The sequence below is a fragment of the Marmota marmota genome, unplaced genomic scaffold (genome assembly GCF_001458135.2).
Source record: "Marmota marmota marmota unplaced genomic scaffold, marMar, whole genome shotgun sequence".
In the NCBI taxonomy this organism is placed as follows: domain Eukaryota; kingdom Metazoa; phylum Chordata; class Mammalia; order Rodentia; family Sciuridae; genus Marmota; species Marmota marmota.
The window spans coordinates 14,016,153-14,033,670 of NW_025999880.1; the positions used below are offsets into that span (position 1 = coordinate 14,016,153).

Genomic DNA, 17,518 nt, shown 5'->3' on the forward strand with positions numbered 1-17,518 from the left:
CTTCCTAAATTGCTAAGGGTCTCACTAAGTTGCAGAGACTGGCCTTAAAACTGATGCTGTGTCAGCCTCCTATGTCTCCCATTACAGGCTTGCATCACCATGCCAGGCTGACCTAGTCCTTTTTTCAGAACTAAACCAATATGGAACTCTTTAGTCCTCTCCCTCAAAATTGAAATCTGAAGGACCTTGTCTCCTAATGACCTCTGTTATAGGCTAGCCCAGGAAAAGCTGTCCTTACTCAAGGGAGGATAAAGTTCTGTCCAACTAGTTTGTCAGTTTGGGAAGCCATTTTCCCTGGTTGGTTACCCAGGTCCCAATATGAGAAAGGCAAGAAACTGAAATGTCTTAATTTGTAAGCCCATTCTTTTGAACGGCTCAGTTAAAATGTTTTGCAAAGGACTTTAGTGAAAGGCTCATAGTTGGCTAGGGGATCATTTGTCATCACAAGCCGGTTACTATAGGCAACTTGGCCTCTTTGTTGGGAGAGCAGTAGATTAGCCAAGTTCTGAATGTAGAAAGTATTAATAGAAAACATGTTTTGCATAAACTTCATTCTAAGAACATAAATGCAATAAGTATAGTGAAATGCAAGTGCCTTTGAAAGCAAGATTCTGACAAAGTTGCATAACTCAAATCAAATTTGAGAGTTACTTAGAACTAAATATTTGTATATTTTTTGACTGGACTTGTCTCCTAAAAGTAGAACACTTTTTTTTTCCTGATAATAAACACATTTGTAGTCTTTCCAAGATTGATTTTGGAAATTTCATGTTTCTAATGGTAGGGGAAATAGGTTCTTTCTATTAAATCCTCCATAAGAAGAGGATCTAAAATCAGAGATTATCACTGCTGCATCCTGTAGTGCAGTCAAAATGAGGCATGGCTCTGTACAGTAAAGCCAGAGGGCACTGTTGCTGCCACCTTTCCACCAAACATTTTTTCTTGTGCTGCTGCATGATGTCATAGTAGACGAAAAATTAAAAACACGAAGAAAACTATTTCAAAATAGACATTTAATGTAATCTTTAGGCCAAGGAAAAACACGGATAATACATTGTCTCCAGTGCCGCCTACCAGAACAGGATGAGCGCAGTCCAGTTTTGAAGGCCCTCATTTTATCCTACTGGCATAATTCCCCTTGATTTTTTATTGATTTGTATATACTACTTATGCATCAGAAGGTGCACTCTTGAAGTTCCCACCACCTCCACTATTGCTATTTAGCTTCAAATGCTGGCTTCCCAAAGGGAGGGGTTTCTTCTCCTTTTCCTACAGAGGTTCTTAACCTTCAAGGAGTTTGACATCTCATAACTCTTAACTCCATCCCCAGAAAAAAATGTGCATATGACACAAGACTACATATAATTTTGTGGGTTCAGGGACCCAAAGGCCCCCTGTGGTTTATAAGGCCCCAAGTTAAGGAACCCCTGTGCTAATGATTTAAACAATAGTTTCCTTAGGGAAACAGGACAAGTGAATGAGGGCTGGGTAAACCATGGTGACAGGAAGGAATAGTCATTTAATTTTTTACTATTTTTGGGACAAGAATTAGTTCTCAGGGCCACCCTGCATTTCTTAAGAGCAGAGCTACTCAAGAACAAAAGCAGCTGTAAGCACAGTTAAGGAGACAGAACAGAATAGTTGCTGTATAAGAAACATGCAGGGTCCCTCCTTCAGCATCCAAGAACCTCATCTAACTAGAAGTTTTTCTTTTTATATTGGGGATTGAACCCAGGGGTACTTTACCACTGAGTTCAATCCCCAGGCCTTTTTATTTTTTGGAGACAATGTCTTGCTAGGCTGCCAAGGCTGGCCTCATGCTTGTGGTGATCCTCCTACCTCAGCCTCCCCAGGTAGCTGGGATTACAACCATGCACCACTTCACTGCTTTTCATTGGATTTACAGTGATGTGCATTTCTAACTTAGTTCAACCCTCATGGAAGAGTGGACAACTTTTTTTTTTTTTTTTCTTGGTGTAAGCACTTAGGTATTGGACAATTAGGGTAAGTCCTTGGTAAGTTTAATATTCCCTACCTTCAAACATCTCAGCATAAAGAGCCACCTGCCACTGCCAAGCACCTTGTTACAGGCCTATAATTCCAGCTACTAAAGTGGCTAAGGGCAGGAGGATTGGAAATGTGAGGCCAGCCTCAGCACATTACAGAGACCCTGTCTCAGAGAATCAAAAGGGTTGGGAATGTAGCTCAGCTGTAAAGTGCCATGGGGTTCAATCCCCAGTACTGAAAGAAATAGCTGTCCCATAAATTTACCTAATCTAATCACTGCTTAAAGCAAGGTTTACTAAGAGCCTCATCCAAGCATCCAGGAACTTCTAGCCCTGTGGGGGTGGGGAGGCAGGCAGGGAGGGAAGAATTACTAGAAACCAACTTGTAGGAATGAAGGCTGTTAGTTGTCTGTCCTAACAAACTGCCAAATTGTGTTAGTAGACTTGAATGGCCATCAAGAAGCAGAATTAAAATTAAGCTTCTGACTGTAGCTTCTGTGCACTCTCCAAAACACATTTCTCTAACATCATGAAAGAAAACCAAGGCACTAGAAAGCAAGCACACTTTAAGTATTTAAGATAATTAAATATTTATATTTTGGCTGAACTGTATATTGAAGCATACTAAAACCTATTCATTGTTGGGGGGGTCACAAATAAAAAAAAAAAATTCTCCCATTTTTTTTTCAAACTGACAATGACTATTTCATCATCTCTCCTCAAAAATGTAGTCATAAATCAAGAGTTAGGTCTAGAAATCACACTGAAACTATGTTACATTTACAAATATTAAATTTATTATAACTAGAATGAATTTAATGGTTCTCAGATTTGGCCACCTTGTAGCTCCGCTTAAGGAGGGGATTTTTTTAAACAGAAAAATGCATTATAACTTGGTCAAATTACTTACACATTAAAAAAAAACTCCTTCTAAAAAGGAAAACAAGAAAAGCAACTCTTCAGTTTCACATAATTAAAGAACAGGAGAAAGCACGCAAGCTACATCATAGCTAAATTTACCAAACCAACCAAAGCCGGGGGGATTTTCTCTTCTGATTATGTGTCATAAAAAGGTCCGCTGTCTTATATACACATGTATATAATGTTACATTCCAGCTCTGTAAAAAGTCCCCTTTGCCCCCTCCCCGCAAGTTTCAGTCTAGTCTCCAAACTTGGAAAGTGGCGCACGCTCCTGCTGCCGGTGCAGTTCGTTCTCGGTCAGCAGCTGGAGGTTCTCGGCGCGCAGTCGGTCCAGCTCCAGCTCCAGCTCCCGCACACGAGCGTCGTCACCCAGCCGCTTGCTTTCCAGCCGCAGCCGGTTGTTCTCGTCCTCCATGCGCGAGAGGCACTTCTCCAGCTCCAGGTACTCTTTGATGAGCTCCTGCTTACTCATATTCTGCAGGCTCTCCGCATGGTACCGCTCGTACGTCTCCGAGAAGTCCCGCTGCAGAAACTCGCTGCCGTCCCCTCCCATCCCGTCGCTACCCCCGTCCTCTTCACCGGCTTCTTCCATAAAGTCCTCATCGCTAGTGTCGTCGGATTTGGCGGCGGTTCGTTTGGGGTAGAGCCCGGTTTTGAGATCTGGCTCCTCCTGGTCGTGGTCATCCATAAGGAACTGCGTGGTATTATAGGGCGCGACCGGCTGGCCCTTGGCGAACATCTCAGCTCGAATCCTGGAAGCTCGCAGGCTCTGCTTCTCATCGAACTTTTTCTTCTCTTCCCAGGTCAGCTTGTAGTACGGTTTCCAATGCCGCTTTTTCTTGGAGGGGCGTCTCCTGTGTTTCTTCTTGCCTAGCTGTCTCTGCTGTTGTCCCCACGCCTCCTCTCCCCCAACGGCAGAAGCCCCCAACTTGTTGGCCTCGTTGTCATGACACGGCTGGGCAAGCGCCTCGGACATCGGTTCTCCTCCCGGCGGTGAGGAGACTCCGCCAGCGGACATGTCGTCCCCATTTTGGCCCTTCTCGCCCACTTCCAGGAAGCTTGATTCTGGACAGGCCTGGGTCTGCAGGGGAGGAGGATGGGGCTCCAGACTCCCTTCCCCCTCTGGCCCCGGCCGGCCACCCGACTGGGGGGACGCTCTCGATTGCCACCTACCGTCCTCCGAGGGCACCCGCTCCTCCGCGCCTGGGGGGCTCTCAGGGTTCCGTTCTTCATGGACAACAGCAGCACCTGTACAGTTGCTAGTTTGAGGCTGGTGTTGATATTCTGACAAGAGTGGTTCGGCCATGACTAGAAGAGTCCGCGAAGTTTGAGGAATTTTGTCTGTAAGTCCTTAAGGGGAAAAAGAGGTTTATCTTTTCTTTTAAAATATGTCCAATAGTTCTCTTCGGTCTGTAATTTCTGCAGTGACGCCTTTAGCCAGTCCTTCTGTCAGCAAACTCCAATCCCAACTTGGGAGCTCAAGTCAGTAAAGGGTTAAGCGCCCACAGCGCGGCCAGCTAGCGGGTCCGAGGGGTGCAGCGGCAGGAACAGTACGTAACGTGCGGACTGGGTGGGCTTCAAACCTCCCCGCCGAATGCCCCCACGATCGAGGAGTTGGGCAAGAAGATGAGATTAAGTCCAACGGGTTAAGTTCAGCCCCGAAGGGGTTAAAACTACCCGATGACGCTTTCTCCGAGGGGCCGAATCCACAAAGGGTTAAATCCCCTGCCGCAGAGCCCACAAGGGGTTAAAGTCCCAGAGCCACCTCCTCCCACTTCCACGGGTGTCGCTCCAGCCCAAGCTCCCAGTTCCCTAGGCCCGGCCGGAGCCTTAGCCGAGGACAGACAAACTCATCTCCCCTTTGGCTCGATGCTCTGCTCAGCTCAATTCTCCTCCGCCTCCTCCTCTTTTCCTCCCTCCCTCCTCCCCTTTCAGACAGCTCCTCTTCCGCCTCCTTCCCCGACTTCCCCTCCCAACCTGCCTTTCCACCTGCCAACTTCCAACTGCTGCCTCCCAGCCCTCTGCGCCCCTTTTATATAGAAGTCTGTTCGTCCCCCCCCATGCGCATGCGTAACGGAGTACCCATCACTGGATGCCGGGAGTCGTAGTTTCCATCTTTCAGGCCCGCCATCCTCGCGCGCCGTGCGACGTAGCCAATCCGAGATCACGCAGGAGGCGTCTCCCAGGCCGCCTCCTTCCATCGCTTAGCCCTTGCTAGAGAAACCCGAGTGACCATTGGTCAAGAGTCGCTTGTCTCACCAAGGAAGGAAGGCCAATCGCAGAGGACATGGGGCGGGTTCTGGACCATACCATTCTGCTTAAGGAATACAAGAAGATTCCATGATCTTTGGGAGCCCACACAGAATATTTTTATGAAAAGGTGCGTTTTAAAGACTATTATCGTATTCTGTTATCAGCGGAAGGGTTCCGTCAATGATAAACATTTGTTAATTAAAGTAAAAAATGGTTTATTCCTAAAAAGTAGTCCCTAATGTGTAAAAGAGGAGAAATCCTATAAAGAAAGATGCTGGCCACAACTACAAACTCTGGATTCATAAGACTACAGCAATGGCTTAAAGGTGGGTTGTTGGTGCCTGGGCCGGACATTTGCGGAAGGATATAGTCAACATGTTTTTGTAAAAAAAAAAAAAAAAAACGTAAAAGCGCATGAAGAAGTAAACAAATGAAGAATAAAAAAGTGCCGCCTTAAAGAGACAGTATGACCGCCCTTTCGTGCAGCAGCCTCAGACGAGGCCTCGGGAGAGAAGAGAGAGGGTTCGAGTCCCGGGTGACGTCGATCCCTGACTACCTCGGGAACCCTTGGGTGAAGGTGGCCGAGTTCCAACCCCTGCCTGGTCTCTGAGATCCGTCTTCGCCCCAGGGGCCAATGCAAAATGGAGATCGGCGACCGAGCCTCTCCCGTGGCCGGATCTAAAGCGCTGGGTGGGGGTGAAGGACTCGCCCTCTGATCTCGGCTTCTGTCGAAGAAAATGGCCTCCTGGGGCTGATTTGGTCTCTTCACTTCCGAGACCTAAAACATTTCCTCAGCTAGGTCAGGGGAAGCTGGGTCATCTAATGAGCATCATTCTTGAGAAGGGGTTCGAAATGAATGAGTTTAAATAAACAGTCTTGGGTTTCTAGAAGAGAAGGGGGGTGTCATCCACAGAGGTCCTCCCTTCTCAGTGGGTGCTGAACGAGAATGAGGGAGGGAGGTAGGGAAGCAGGGCCAGAGGCTTCCCTAATGAGGAGGAAGGGCCTTGCCCTGAAATGAGGATCCAGGACTGTGGGGGTAGATTCGTGGCCGCGGGGGTCGGGTGGGGGGATTCCCCAGTGAGAGGCATTCTCCAGACGCAAAACTCTGCCCAAAGATCCGGGAGAGCCCTCCACGTTAATCACTTTGGCATAATCGCCACTTTCCCCCAGGCCACCCACCCAGTGACCCATTCTTATTCCATAATAGCAATTCCTTACATTCCAAATGGTGTAGATTGGATGAGGTTCTTTTAGGCACAGAACCGTTTGACCTCATCATAGCCCAGTGAGGTAGGCAGGGTAGGAATTATTGTTTCCATTTTAAAGAAATCTTTTAAAAATTGTGGAAATTAAGTGACTTGTCCAAGATCACATGACAGCTAAGTGGCAGTTCTGGCTAAAGTGACCCCCATGCCATTTTTCTTTCTGTCAGAAACAGAACTCCCTCCCCACACACACCTTTTGTTCCTCAAGAACTCTAGTTTGGAGTTCCTTTTATTTCCAATAGCCTTCACCTAATGCAAACCCTTATTTCATCATTTGGTAGTTAAGAGGGCACAAAGATTAATAAAATGTCATACTTGCTTCAGGTTGTTCATGGACTGCCACCAAACCACAGTGAACCAAAATGGCAAGTAAAGAAAAATCCCCGTAAAGGCTTGTGAGCCAAGCTGTTTGTGAGTTGGCTCTTAAGATGAAGAATTTTCGTGCAAAGTGGCAGGAAGAGACATTTTACTTTTTTTTCCCCCCAGTATTTATTTTTTTAGCTTTTAGGTGGACACAATATCATTATTTTATTTTTATGTGCTGCTGAGGATCAAACCCAGTGCCTCAGGTATGCCAGGCAAGCGCGTTACTACTTGAGCCATATCCCCAGCCCGGACGATTTTACTTTTTATTATTATTTTTTGAGAGGGGATCTCGCTGTTTCCAAGACTGGTCTGGAACTTCTGGGCTTAAGCCATTCTCCCTTCAACCTCCTGAGTAGTTGGAACTATGGGCCTGCGCCCCCACCCCTGGCCAGAGGCTCGGTCTCGGATCTCCATTTTGCATTGGCCCCTGGGGCGAAGACGGATTATGAGAAGTAGGCCTCCTATGGGAAGCAGAGTATTGTCTAGGAGCATGAAGTGGTTGGTAGGGCGGTAGTAATAGGTATGTTCAGTGCAGACTGCCTCCAAAGAAAAAGAAGCAGAAGTGACTCTGGGACTTATCCAGGTGTTTTGGAAATTACCACCCCAGCTTTGTGTGGGCTTCAAGTAAATCAAGTCTATCTGAAAAGCCTTCCCTCCTCTGAATTTCTTTCTTTCATTTTTTTTTTTTTTTTTTTGTACCAGGGATTGAACTCAGGGGCACTTGACCACTGAACCACATCCCAGCCCTATTTTGTATTTTATTTAGAGAGGGTCTCACTGAGTTGCTTAGCGCCTTGCTTCTACTGAGGCTGGCTTTGAACTCATAATTCTCCTGTCTCAGCCTTCCAAGCTGCTGGGATTACGGGCTTGCCCCACCGTGCCCGGCCTGAATTTATCTATCCCTTAGGAGGCTCTTATAGACCAAGAATCCAGAAGGAAGGGTCTTGGTAGAGAATTTCACTAGGAGAGTCAAAAGCCCTTCAAACTTTTACTATATTTTTAGGCTTCAGAGGAATTGAGGCTGAACCCAGCCTGTTTACTAGATGGTTCAGCTATAAGGTCTCATTTGTCTTACTGGGGGAGAGGTGATCAGACTCATACAGTGTGAAATTCTGCTATGAAACAAGGGGCCAGGCACCTCAATATTGACTGAATTCCATTCCTTTGTCAGACATTTTATCTGGTCAATCATTGTTAAACCCCACTGTTAAACTCAGGCTTGCCTTTTGATGAAGGGATCATTCATGTTTCACAAACAAGGAAACCCAGGCTCAGAGCAGTTAAGAAGCTTGCCCAGGTTCACAGAGCCAGCATGCAAGGGGAGGACTGCATCCTCCCTGCAACCCATCACCAGTTTAGTCTTTCTCCAGCTGCCCTGCTGCTGTTCATCTTTATCAATGAAGGCCAAAGAGTGACTGTGGCTTCCAGTGGGGCAAATGATGGCCAAGCTTGGGGCAGTGGAGAGGGGCTGAGGGAGCTCAGAAGTCTAAGGGACTCTAGCCAAGGGCCTTCAAGACTGCTTCTTACTCAAGGACAGAAAGGTCCTGGGACCCAAGTGGTGGCAGCTGCTGGAGGTCAATGCTGCTACAGTCCTCCATGACTCTGAACCCTGCCCAGGTACCAGGAGGCACTTGGAGTGGCCAGGTCGAGATCAAATACGGGCTGGTAGCTGGAGCCAGGGAGGCCCAGGAGGGAAGACCGGGCAGGCACGGACCAGAGGGAGGCTTAGCAAAAAAAAGTTACAAAAGTTCAGAAGCCAAGCGGTCCCTAAGGCCTAAGCAGGAGCTAGGCCTACCTTAATAGGTCTTGTCCCCGCATTCAGCGGAGAACAGGGGCGGGGCTCCCGCTGGACATTGGCCTTCCAGAAAGTTCTCTTGGAAGATGGGAGGTATGCTGGGGAGAGGGCCACGGGCATAGCGAGAAGCCGCCGCTCTCCCCTTCAGACAGGGCCCCAAACTCGGGCCCTCCTTGTCACACCCCGCCCCCTTGCTCTGCCGGGACCGGCCCTACCAGCCCCGTGTGCCCAGACGGGGCGGGAAGGCAGGGCGCTGGGAGCCAGGGCGCGGCCGCCCGCCGGGGGCCTGTTTTCCCTCGGTTTGCCCGGGGAGGAGGGAAAACAGTCCTCATTCAGAAACTAGCCGCGGGCCTCTGGGGCCGTCCACGGGGCACTGGGGGAGGAGCCTGCCGGGGTCCTGTGCCTCGCGCACCGAGCCCCTTCCCGCTCCCTTCGTGGGGGCCCAGACGGCAGAAGATTGAGGTTTTATTTTATTTAGTGAAACATTCATTCGTAAAAGAATCTTCTGTGAAGACGTCCTGAGCGGTGTGTCGGGGCGGCTGGACAGGGAAGCAAGCAAGATCGGCGCTCCCCGCCCTCCCCGGGCCTGCGCACTCCTCCACCTCCCAGCCAATCCGTCTTCCAGGGCCTGGCCCAAGTCCCAACTTGCCCAAGAGCTGAGCCGCCTCTGGGAGAAGCCTGGAGTCAAGTGACCCAGAGGGTGGGGCCGGAGGGGCTGAGACCTGGCAGCCCCGCCTTGCTCACAGCCACCCGAAAATGTGGGGATGAGCACCTAGTCTGCAGCCTTCCAGGACAGCGTGAGGTGGGTGGAAGGAGAGTCTGTGTGACCTGCTTGGAAGGGTGGGGTCTTATCGGGCCCCTATTGGGTAAGGGGGTGCCAAGGCAAACGCGGATGGGAGGGGATTGCTAATGCTTTTCTCCTAAAACGTGGGAGACTCAGGGCACAGCAGGACAGGAGTTCAAAGCCCCCTGGGTTGACTAGAGGCCCCTTGCTGAAGTCACCTCTTCTGGATCCGAAACTGCCGGAACAGCCACTGGACGACGAAGGGCCACAGGAGGAGGAAGAGCAGCGTGGGAGCCGAGAGCCTGAGAGGCCAAGGCCGAGCCCTGGGCCTGGGCCTCTGCTGTCAAGAGGGAAGGAATCAGAGGCCATCCTAGGCTCAGCACAGCCCTCCTTAGGAACCTGCTTCCAGAATTCACAGAGAGTCCTGCCTCCCCAAGATTGGGAAGATCTTACCCCCAAGTCTGAACCACTAGCTGGCACACAGTGTCCCTGACTCCTTGAGACCCAACTTCCTCCCACATCTTCCAGGCCCAGATGCCAGGACAGGCTGGAGGGAGGGACTGGCTCCTCTGGGCCACACAGCAATGACCCTGTTGTTAGGACCAAAAAAACCTGTATTGTAAAGTATGTGCCACATATTTTAAACAAGGACCTGATGTTAGTTTGGAAATGTTCTCTTCCAGCTGGGCCGGTGGTGCACACCTGTAATCCTAGCTACTGGAGGCTGAGGCAAGTTCGAGGCCAGCCATCCCCAGCACAAAAATAAATAAATAAATAAATAAATAAATTTTTAAAAATCGTCTTCTAGAAAGAGCCAGAGCTCCTTGAAGAAGTGGCAGATTCCAGGACAGGGGCAGTGAAAGGAGCTGGTGGGGAGTGTGTGGGGCCTCTTGTACCAGAAAGCCAGGTAGCTTCTAAAAATGAAGGAGGTCATGTTCTAAGAAGGTAAGACCTGGCTTGCAAGGATCTCCACTGCCAGACTGGAGACAATCTGGGCATCAAAAAGAATGATCATTACAGTTGATGGGGATACTGAGTCTTTAAAAATCAGGAGTCCATAATCTACTCAAAAGAGAAAACTAACTGGGATGGGGAATCACACACTTGTGACGTGGAGGCTGAGGTAGGAGGATTGAAAGTTTGAGTCCAGTCTCAGCAATTTAGTGAGACCCTGTATCAAAATAAAAAGGACTGGGGTGTAGCTCAGTGGTAGAGGGGTGCCCTGGGTTCACTCTCCAGTACTGTTAAAAAAAAATACGAATAAGAAAAACTAGAAGTTTATCACCATTGAGGAGACTACTTTTAAGTCAACTCCTTACTTTAAAAATAGATAATTAAGGGCTGGAGGTTACAGCTCAGTGGCAGAGTGCTTGCTTAGCATGCTTAAAGCCCTTTCAATCCTTAGTACCCCCCCACAAATAATAATAAGGTCTTGGGTTCTATGCCAGGTGTCATATGCACAAACAATAAGAAGAAAGAATTAAGAACTTATTCTGCTTTTCCATAAGGGATTGTATTTCAAGAAAACCCAAGATAAACAGGGAAACCCTACAGAAATTTTTCATCTAATAAATGTTTCAGGAATAGAATTTTAAAATCAATTTTTTTGCAATCACTAATTAAATAATTGATTCAGGCAAAGATAATCAATTGTTATCAAAAACTGTGTGGCAAATTCTGAGGAGCCAGATATTTCCTGGATTCAAGAGGAAAACTTGACTTTACACAGGTGGAGTGAGATCTTCACCCCTTCTTTTATGCCAGCAGACCTTGCTACAATCTCTAGTAGTAAACATCCAGGTATCAAATGTCCTCTGATGTGAAGAACATCACCTCTGGTCCAAAATCTTTAACCTGACCCTAACTCAGTTTCTTATTTCTAATGTCCAGTTCACAGGAAACACATCGTATAGAGGAAACACATGGAATTAGACCCAAAAGGTGGAACATTCATTCTACAGCCTCCTTCCCAAGCCTGATCAGCAAGCTAGTAGCATGGGAATGCACTGGTCTAGATTAAAGGACACTTAGCATAGAGATGCTTAGCAGCAGAGCGCTTTTCTACCATGCTCAAAGCCCTGGGTTCAATCCTCAGTACCCCCCCCCCAAATAATAAGAATAATATAATCACTTAAAGGACAGAAGAACTGGGTGCAGGGTATAGTCCTGGACTGAGCAAACAGCAGCTGGAAAAAGCAGTTTTAGGACAACTGGAGAACTCTGAATTTGAATTTGGTATTTGATGAGTTAAGGAATTAGTTGTGTGTGATAAAATGTTTTGGCAAGGTAGTAGAATGTTTTTGAGAGATGTAAATCCAAGTATTTTGAGGTGAAACATCATGATGTCTATAATCTACTCTAAAATCCTTGGCATTTAAAATTGGCAAAAAGTAGAAAAGTAAAAGAAAAGAAAGAATGCCCTGTGGGGGGAGGGGTGGTTCTGAAAGTCAGCCATTAAGAAGGGATGTTGAAATCCCTGTTGTAATGGCTCATACCCACCATGCTCAGTGGGTTAGGGGTCACCCCAGAGATCCCCACATGCAGCCAACCCTCTTGTGCTCTAGCCACCCCAGGCTTCTCAAGAACAGACCATGCATACCTGGGCCTGGTGGTGCATACCTGTAATCCCAGAGATTTAGGAGGCTGAGGCAAGAGGATATCAAGTTCAAGGCCAGCCTCAGCAACTCAACATGGCCCTAAGCAACTTAGGGAGGAAACCCTGTCTCAAGGGGAAAAAAAGAAAATTTGGGGGACATATCTCTGTGGTTAAAAACCAAAACAACAACAACAACAAAAAACACCCACTGGGTTTTCAATCCCCAGCACATCCCTCCAAAAATAAAAATAAAAAAATAAAAAAACCAGACCATTCAGAATGCTGGCTACCAGAGTAAAAGGGGAGACCAACTTGAGGCTATGCCCAACTCCATCCTAAATGTTAATAATAACTGTAATAACAATGGACTGCACTGGAGGAGGCCTTGCTGGACACTGAGCACTGCAGAAGCACCTTTGTGCATCTCAGTGAGGCTCTGTGCCCTCAGACAAGTTACTCAACCTCTCAGAGCCTTAGTTTCTCCATGTGTAAAAGGGAGATGAAAAGAAAACCTATTTCATGGGCTCACCATATGGATTCATTGACAGAATGCAGATATTTGGCTGCTGGGGCTCCAGAAATGTTAGCTGTCATTTACTCAACATGGCTGAGCTGGATGGAGGATGCAGGACTGAATCAACTGTTTGGGGGTAAATCCTAAATCTGAGAATTGGAGTTTTGGCTGAGGGGCAACAGGGACCTCAGCTCTAGTGCAAAGCTCAGATACCTCATGGTCCTCCTAACTCTTGGTATTAGCCTCACGCTGGGTTTCTTTCAGGCAGAGGTGGATAAGCAGGGAAGGGTCCTCTTCCCACTCTCCCTCCAGGATAGAAGTACTTTAGACCCCCTGACCTCCCTGCCTGCAACAGAAGCCACACCATTCTTTGCACAGAGCTGTGGGCAGATGGAGGCATGGTGACAACGACAGAAATGGCTTGATGAGGAGCCCAGAGCAGAGACAAAGTTCGGTACCAATCTCATACCAATTCTTAAATAAGGGAGGGGGACCTCACCTGCTCAGGGGGCTGGGGCTTGCTTTCCAGGCTCTGCAGCCTCCCCTGGACATCCAGCATGTTCTCCTGCAGTGCCCGAACTGTCCCCACCAGCCATGTATCCAACTCCTGGGGCCCCAGCAGGGTGACCCCCAACCCTTCTGCAAAGCACAGAGACACAGGGAAGGGGACTCAGCTATGGTGCAGACTTGGGCAGGTCTGGGAAAGTGTCTAAGTAGAGCTGAATGCTTAGTCCCAAGTATGCCTCTTGTAATGTCCTCATCCACAGGGCTGAGTACTGGGCTGTGGCGGGTGAGAGGATTGAATCCCACAATTTCCATTGATTAGCTGGAAGAATATGGGTAAATCTTTAACTTTGAGGAGTCTCATTTTGTCATCTGAAAGTTAGAAGGACTTGGGGGTATGGCTCAGTAGTAGAGCGCTCCCCTAGCCCTCAAGGCAGCTTGCTCAGTGAAATAAAGGAAATATTTATGGACATGCTCCTTTGGGGATTTGGCACACAGGAAATTCTAAACGGGAATAGGGCAGAATTCATTGTCTTTTGAGATTCCCAAGAGAGAATTTCAGAAAATTTTGGTGACTTCCCAAAGCCATGAAGCTGGCAGTGACAGAGCTGTCCTTGCTCAGCGACCTGCAGAGGGTATAGACTCTTGGGTGGCCTGCAGGTGAGGAGGCAGGGCAGGGGTTTGTCCACCCAGGCAGGCGTCTGCGGCTGTTTGGCAACCTTTGCTGGGCAGAGGCTGCTGTCCCCAGGACCTGCTCTAGACTTTTACCTTTGCCCTAAGAGTGAAGCCAAGGGAAGGCCTGGGGCCCTAGAACCCTGGGGAAGGGCAGAGGGGGTGAAAGGACAGCAGGAGCTCACCTTCCTCTCCAGGGGGCTCAAGACTGTTTCTGGTGTCAGGCTCTCCTCTAGCTGCTCCCCTCTGTTCTGCCCAAACCTGCTGAGATGAGTCACAGGTCCAGGGGTGGAAGTGGAGAACCAGGGCACAGTGGGTAGGGAAGGGGAGGGAATGGAGGGTAGTCTCACCAACTCAGGTTCTAGCTGCTCCAGGGAATCACAGAAAACCTCCAAGTCCAGGTCTCTGGGTGGCTGGGACTCTGGGTAAGGGGAGGTAGGGTTATTGCCGAGAGAAGGCCCTGGAGGGAAGGGAGGGGTGCAGAGCTGGGCAGAGACACCCATTCAGAAGATACCAGGAGTCCCGCCACAGATACCAGGACCCCAGGAGTGAGCCCCTGGAACAGGCATCCCAGAGCCTGTCCCCTGGCCTTTGGAAATGTAGGGGGGCTCAGTGTCCATGGGCAAGAGCCATGAAGGTCACAGCATGGCATGCCTCCCAGCCTGCTCTCCTCCACCCCTCCTAGAGGTGGCCACCACCAGCCTGGGTTTAGTCCTTTGTGCCTCCTGCCCAAGCACTAACCTGGGCATGGGGATGCTGGCTGCTTGGGATGGCAGGGAGGTCCAGGGACAGCCCCATCATCACCATTCAGCACCTGCACTTTCCAGCCTGTTAGGACACAATAGCCAGAGATGGGGCTGGGGAAAGGCTAGTACCACTTAAGTGACATCAAGTCCCTCAGCCCCATTAGCTAGGAACACTGCTGAACACCCAGTCCATCAAGAGCACTGGCTGGGGTCCTTACAGGGACATCAACTGGGGCCCTCGGTGTCCAGCACCTCCCTTCCCAGCCCCCTTAGCCTAGACCTAAGACAGTTCACTTGAACTTTTGGAGCTCCCATGCTCGGGATCTGACCTGTGACCCTTCTCAGGAAGCTTTCTGGGGGCCTCGGCATGTCTGGGATCACCTGGTACAGGGGCTCGAAGTAACCAAACATATCCTCTGCCACCTCGCCCAGTGGCACGGTGTCGATCACCTGTGGGGGAGGGGCTCTCATGGAGAAGAGTTGGCCCTTCCCACCTCTGCTCCCTCTGTCCTCTTTCAGTGGGCCCCTTCCCCATTACTATGCCCTGGCATACACTTCTACCTTGCACCCTGCAAGACACAGGGGCAACAGGAAGGTGGTGATTCCCAAGTTGGTATCAATGTGTAGGAGACATGATGGAGATCAGCACCAGAAGGGTGAGGGGAAAGCCACCGATCTGGAAGCTTGGGGACAGAGAGCCACAGCCCTTCATACCTTCTGTGCTACGAGTTTCATCTCAGTGATGTAGGCAGACATGGCCTCCTCCCTGCTCATCTTGCCCAGGCTGTTCCAGGCATCCCTGGAGTGTGGGGGGAGGGGTAGAGGGCTGTGAAAAGGCTGGTTAACAGCTGAACTGAAGTTGATGGGCAGGTGAGGAGCTCACCACTTATATCGTCCAATGGGGTCCCAGAATCCAGGCCTTGGGACCAAGCAGGGCCCCATGGTAGCTTGCTTGTAGTAGCTATAGAATCGCAGCATCTCTTCGTAGGACGGGCGGTAAGAACCTGGGTACAGGATTGGGAAGTGGAGAACACAACATCACCTCCAGCTCAAGAGAATAGAGGGAAAGGGGGAACACCCCTGGAGAGGGCAGAGATGGGGAGGGGTCCCATCCATCTGGACAAGGACAGGAGATAGCGGGGACCATCAGGATAGTCCAGGTAGGAACTTGTGTGAAAACACTGCAAGGATCTTCCTCACTAATTTCTTAGAGTCTTACCCCAGCATCCTGAACCCCAAAGCGCTGGTCCCCGCAGCCTCACCATTCTTAGGAAGGTTCTGAATGACGCTGACCGCAGCCTGGAACTGTTTCTGGTAGTCTGGCTCTGGGCTTTCATTCTTGGTGCCCATGCTTCTCCAAGCCCTGGGGCCCTACTTTGGGGCGACTCTGCAAGAACGACCCTCAGTATGAGCAAGCCTCAAGATCCATGAGCCACGGGTCCATTCCCAGAGGAGCGTAACTAGGGTCTTTAGAGGCCTGAGAGAGAGCTGTGAAGTCAGAAATTGAGGCTGAGCAGGCTCATTTTCCCTACCTCAAGGCAGTAGGGGTGGGGTCGATGTGGTGAGGACCTCAATAAGTGAGTGGAGAACCAGGTGCCAAGGGTTCCAGAGCTGACATGTCTCAGATGCGCTTTTCTAGGTGCACATCTCCAGCTCCTGGACAGGCGAATGAGGGAACGAAGGATCAGGGCGGGGCGAACAGCCTCGGACCAAGGGCCCCCATAGCCCGGCCCGGCACTCACCCCGCGACTCCCAATGCCGGGACACCTGGGTCCTCTCTCGCCACTAACTGGTGGCTTCCGACTGACCTCTGGGTCCAGTCTGGCTGGGATGGGAACGCACTGCAAGAGGGTAAATTCAAGCCAATGAGAGGCACCGTTTCACATTCAGTTTCTATACACTAACCACTCAGAACGGCCCTTTCAAGATTATGTAAATAGCGTCGCGGTGCTTGTACCAATCAGGCGGGGATAATCTACGTGTTGGACTCCCAAATCCGACAGCCAGAGGCGAGCTGCGGCGCCCCCCGGTGGACATAGTGAATAGTCGTGGGGTCCTTGCGCCCCCTCGTGGAAATTCACTCCCGCTGGTTTTTGCCCACCCCACTATACATAGGAGCCGTCCAACTCAGATTTTCTGATACTTGGGCGCTGGGGAATGAGAAGTAATAGAGTCTTGTTTTGAGCCACGAGTTCTGGAGGAGAGACATCGGAGCTGAATTTTGGAAGATTTGAGAGTGACCCAAGAGAATTACGAGGATGGTACTCCTGGAAGAAGGGCTCGAAAGATCAATAAGTACAAAGGTGAAGACTTGATAATTCAGAAAGAAAATTCAAGGCTCCACAGGGGTGGGGACTCAAGTCAGTATGCAAAATCTCTGGATTGAAAATATCTGAGAATGGGGAACAATAGGTGGCAGATCTAGGTCCCGAAAACAGCGGTTTTCTGTGTGGGAGGCCCTGGGATGGGCAACTGCCCAGTGGCGGTTTGTGCCTGGCTCTCTGCCCTGACCCAGGACACCTGCTGCGGACAACGCAGCTATCAGGACATCCCACCCTTCTCGCTTATAAGCACACACCTGACACGGCCACCAGAATCTGCACGTGGACGTTGCCCACGAGTTGGTGTCAAGGACACTCACACAGCGTGAGGCGGACCACGGAGCCCCAGGCTGGGGTGTCAATCCGTTCAAGCTTCTGGGGTGTCAACCCCAGAACCAGTTCCCAATTTCTCGACTTGGTGCTTCCTCACTCTCCAGATCAGTCAGTTTCGGGACTTCCACCACTGAGGGTCTGCACTGGCCCAGCACCCGGAGGTTAATTCAGTGATGTCACTGCCAAGGCCTCCCTGTCCCCGCCCTTCGGGTTTGCTCTGACGGGCCGCTCCGCTCGGTTCTCGAGTTCTGCGGGGTTTCCCGGCCCGAAGACCCTTAACCCAGGACAGTCCTCGCAGAGACCGGTCCCCTGCCTGGCTCCCTTCCGAGTCCTCCTGGTGGAACCGATGAGAGAGGGTGGGGTGGGTTCCTGCGTCCTCTTGGAGTCAAGGGTCCCCGGAAAGGAGAGGGTGTTTGTGCGGGAGGACAGCCCTTGCCCCTCT

The 17,518-nt window shown here is 50.0% G+C and overlaps 2 protein-coding genes across 14 annotated transcripts; both read right to left on the reverse strand.

Annotated features, from left to right (window-relative positions):
- Positions 1–996: 996 nt before the first annotated feature.
- Hexim1 (HEXIM P-TEFb complex subunit 1) lies at positions 997–5,373 on the reverse strand. Its single transcript, XM_015495551.2, has one exon. It carries the CDS (start codon positions 4,231–4,233, stop codon positions 3,166–3,168), a length of 1,068 nt encoding a protein of 355 aa, XP_015351037.1. The 5' UTR covers positions 4,234–5,373; the 3' UTR covers positions 997–3,165.
- A 3,685-nt stretch (positions 5,374–9,058) lies between these two features.
- On the reverse strand, positions 9,059–17,501 carry Acbd4 (acyl-CoA binding domain containing 4). 13 transcript variants are annotated; one of them, XM_048789948.1, is made up of 12 exons: positions 17,001–17,501; positions 16,165–16,263; positions 15,955–16,078; positions 15,642–15,809; positions 15,306–15,426; positions 15,137–15,221; positions 14,752–14,872; positions 14,418–14,504; positions 14,027–14,136; positions 13,862–13,940; positions 13,000–13,139; positions 9,059–9,730 (listed from the first exon to the last, which is right to left on the reverse strand). In XM_048789948.1, exons 4-12 carry the CDS (start codon positions 15,757–15,759, stop codon positions 9,605–9,607), a joined length of 987 nt encoding a protein of 328 aa, XP_048645905.1. In that variant the 5' UTR covers positions 15,760–15,809; positions 15,955–16,078; positions 16,165–16,263; positions 17,001–17,501; the 3' UTR covers positions 9,059–9,604. The 13 variants fall into 13 exon arrangements, with proteins under 13 accessions (XP_048645905.1, XP_048645927.1, XP_048645932.1 ...); XM_048789970.1 differs by having other exon boundaries at positions 15,685–15,809; positions 17,001–17,499; XM_048789975.1 differs by having other exon boundaries at positions 14,027–14,097; positions 17,001–17,497.
- Positions 17,502–17,518: the final 17 nt, after the last annotated feature.

Coding starts and splice junctions, on each gene's coding strand:
- Hexim1 (XM_015495551.2), bottom strand. CDS start 4,233: ATGGCCGAACCACTCTTGTCAGAATATCAACACCAGCCTCAAACTAGC.
- Acbd4 (XM_048789930.1), bottom strand. CDS start 15,759: ATGAAAGCCCAGAGCCAGACTACCAGAAACAGTTCCAGGCTGCGGTCA. Junction 14,137..14,417: donor GCCAGCATCCCCATGCCCAG/GTTAGTGCTTGG, acceptor CCTTCCCTCCAG/GGCCTTCTCTCGGCAATAAC. Junction 13,140..13,861: donor TGAGCCCCCTGGAGAGGAAG/GTGAGCTCCTGC, acceptor TGTGCTTTGCAG/AAGGGTTGGGGGTCACCCTG.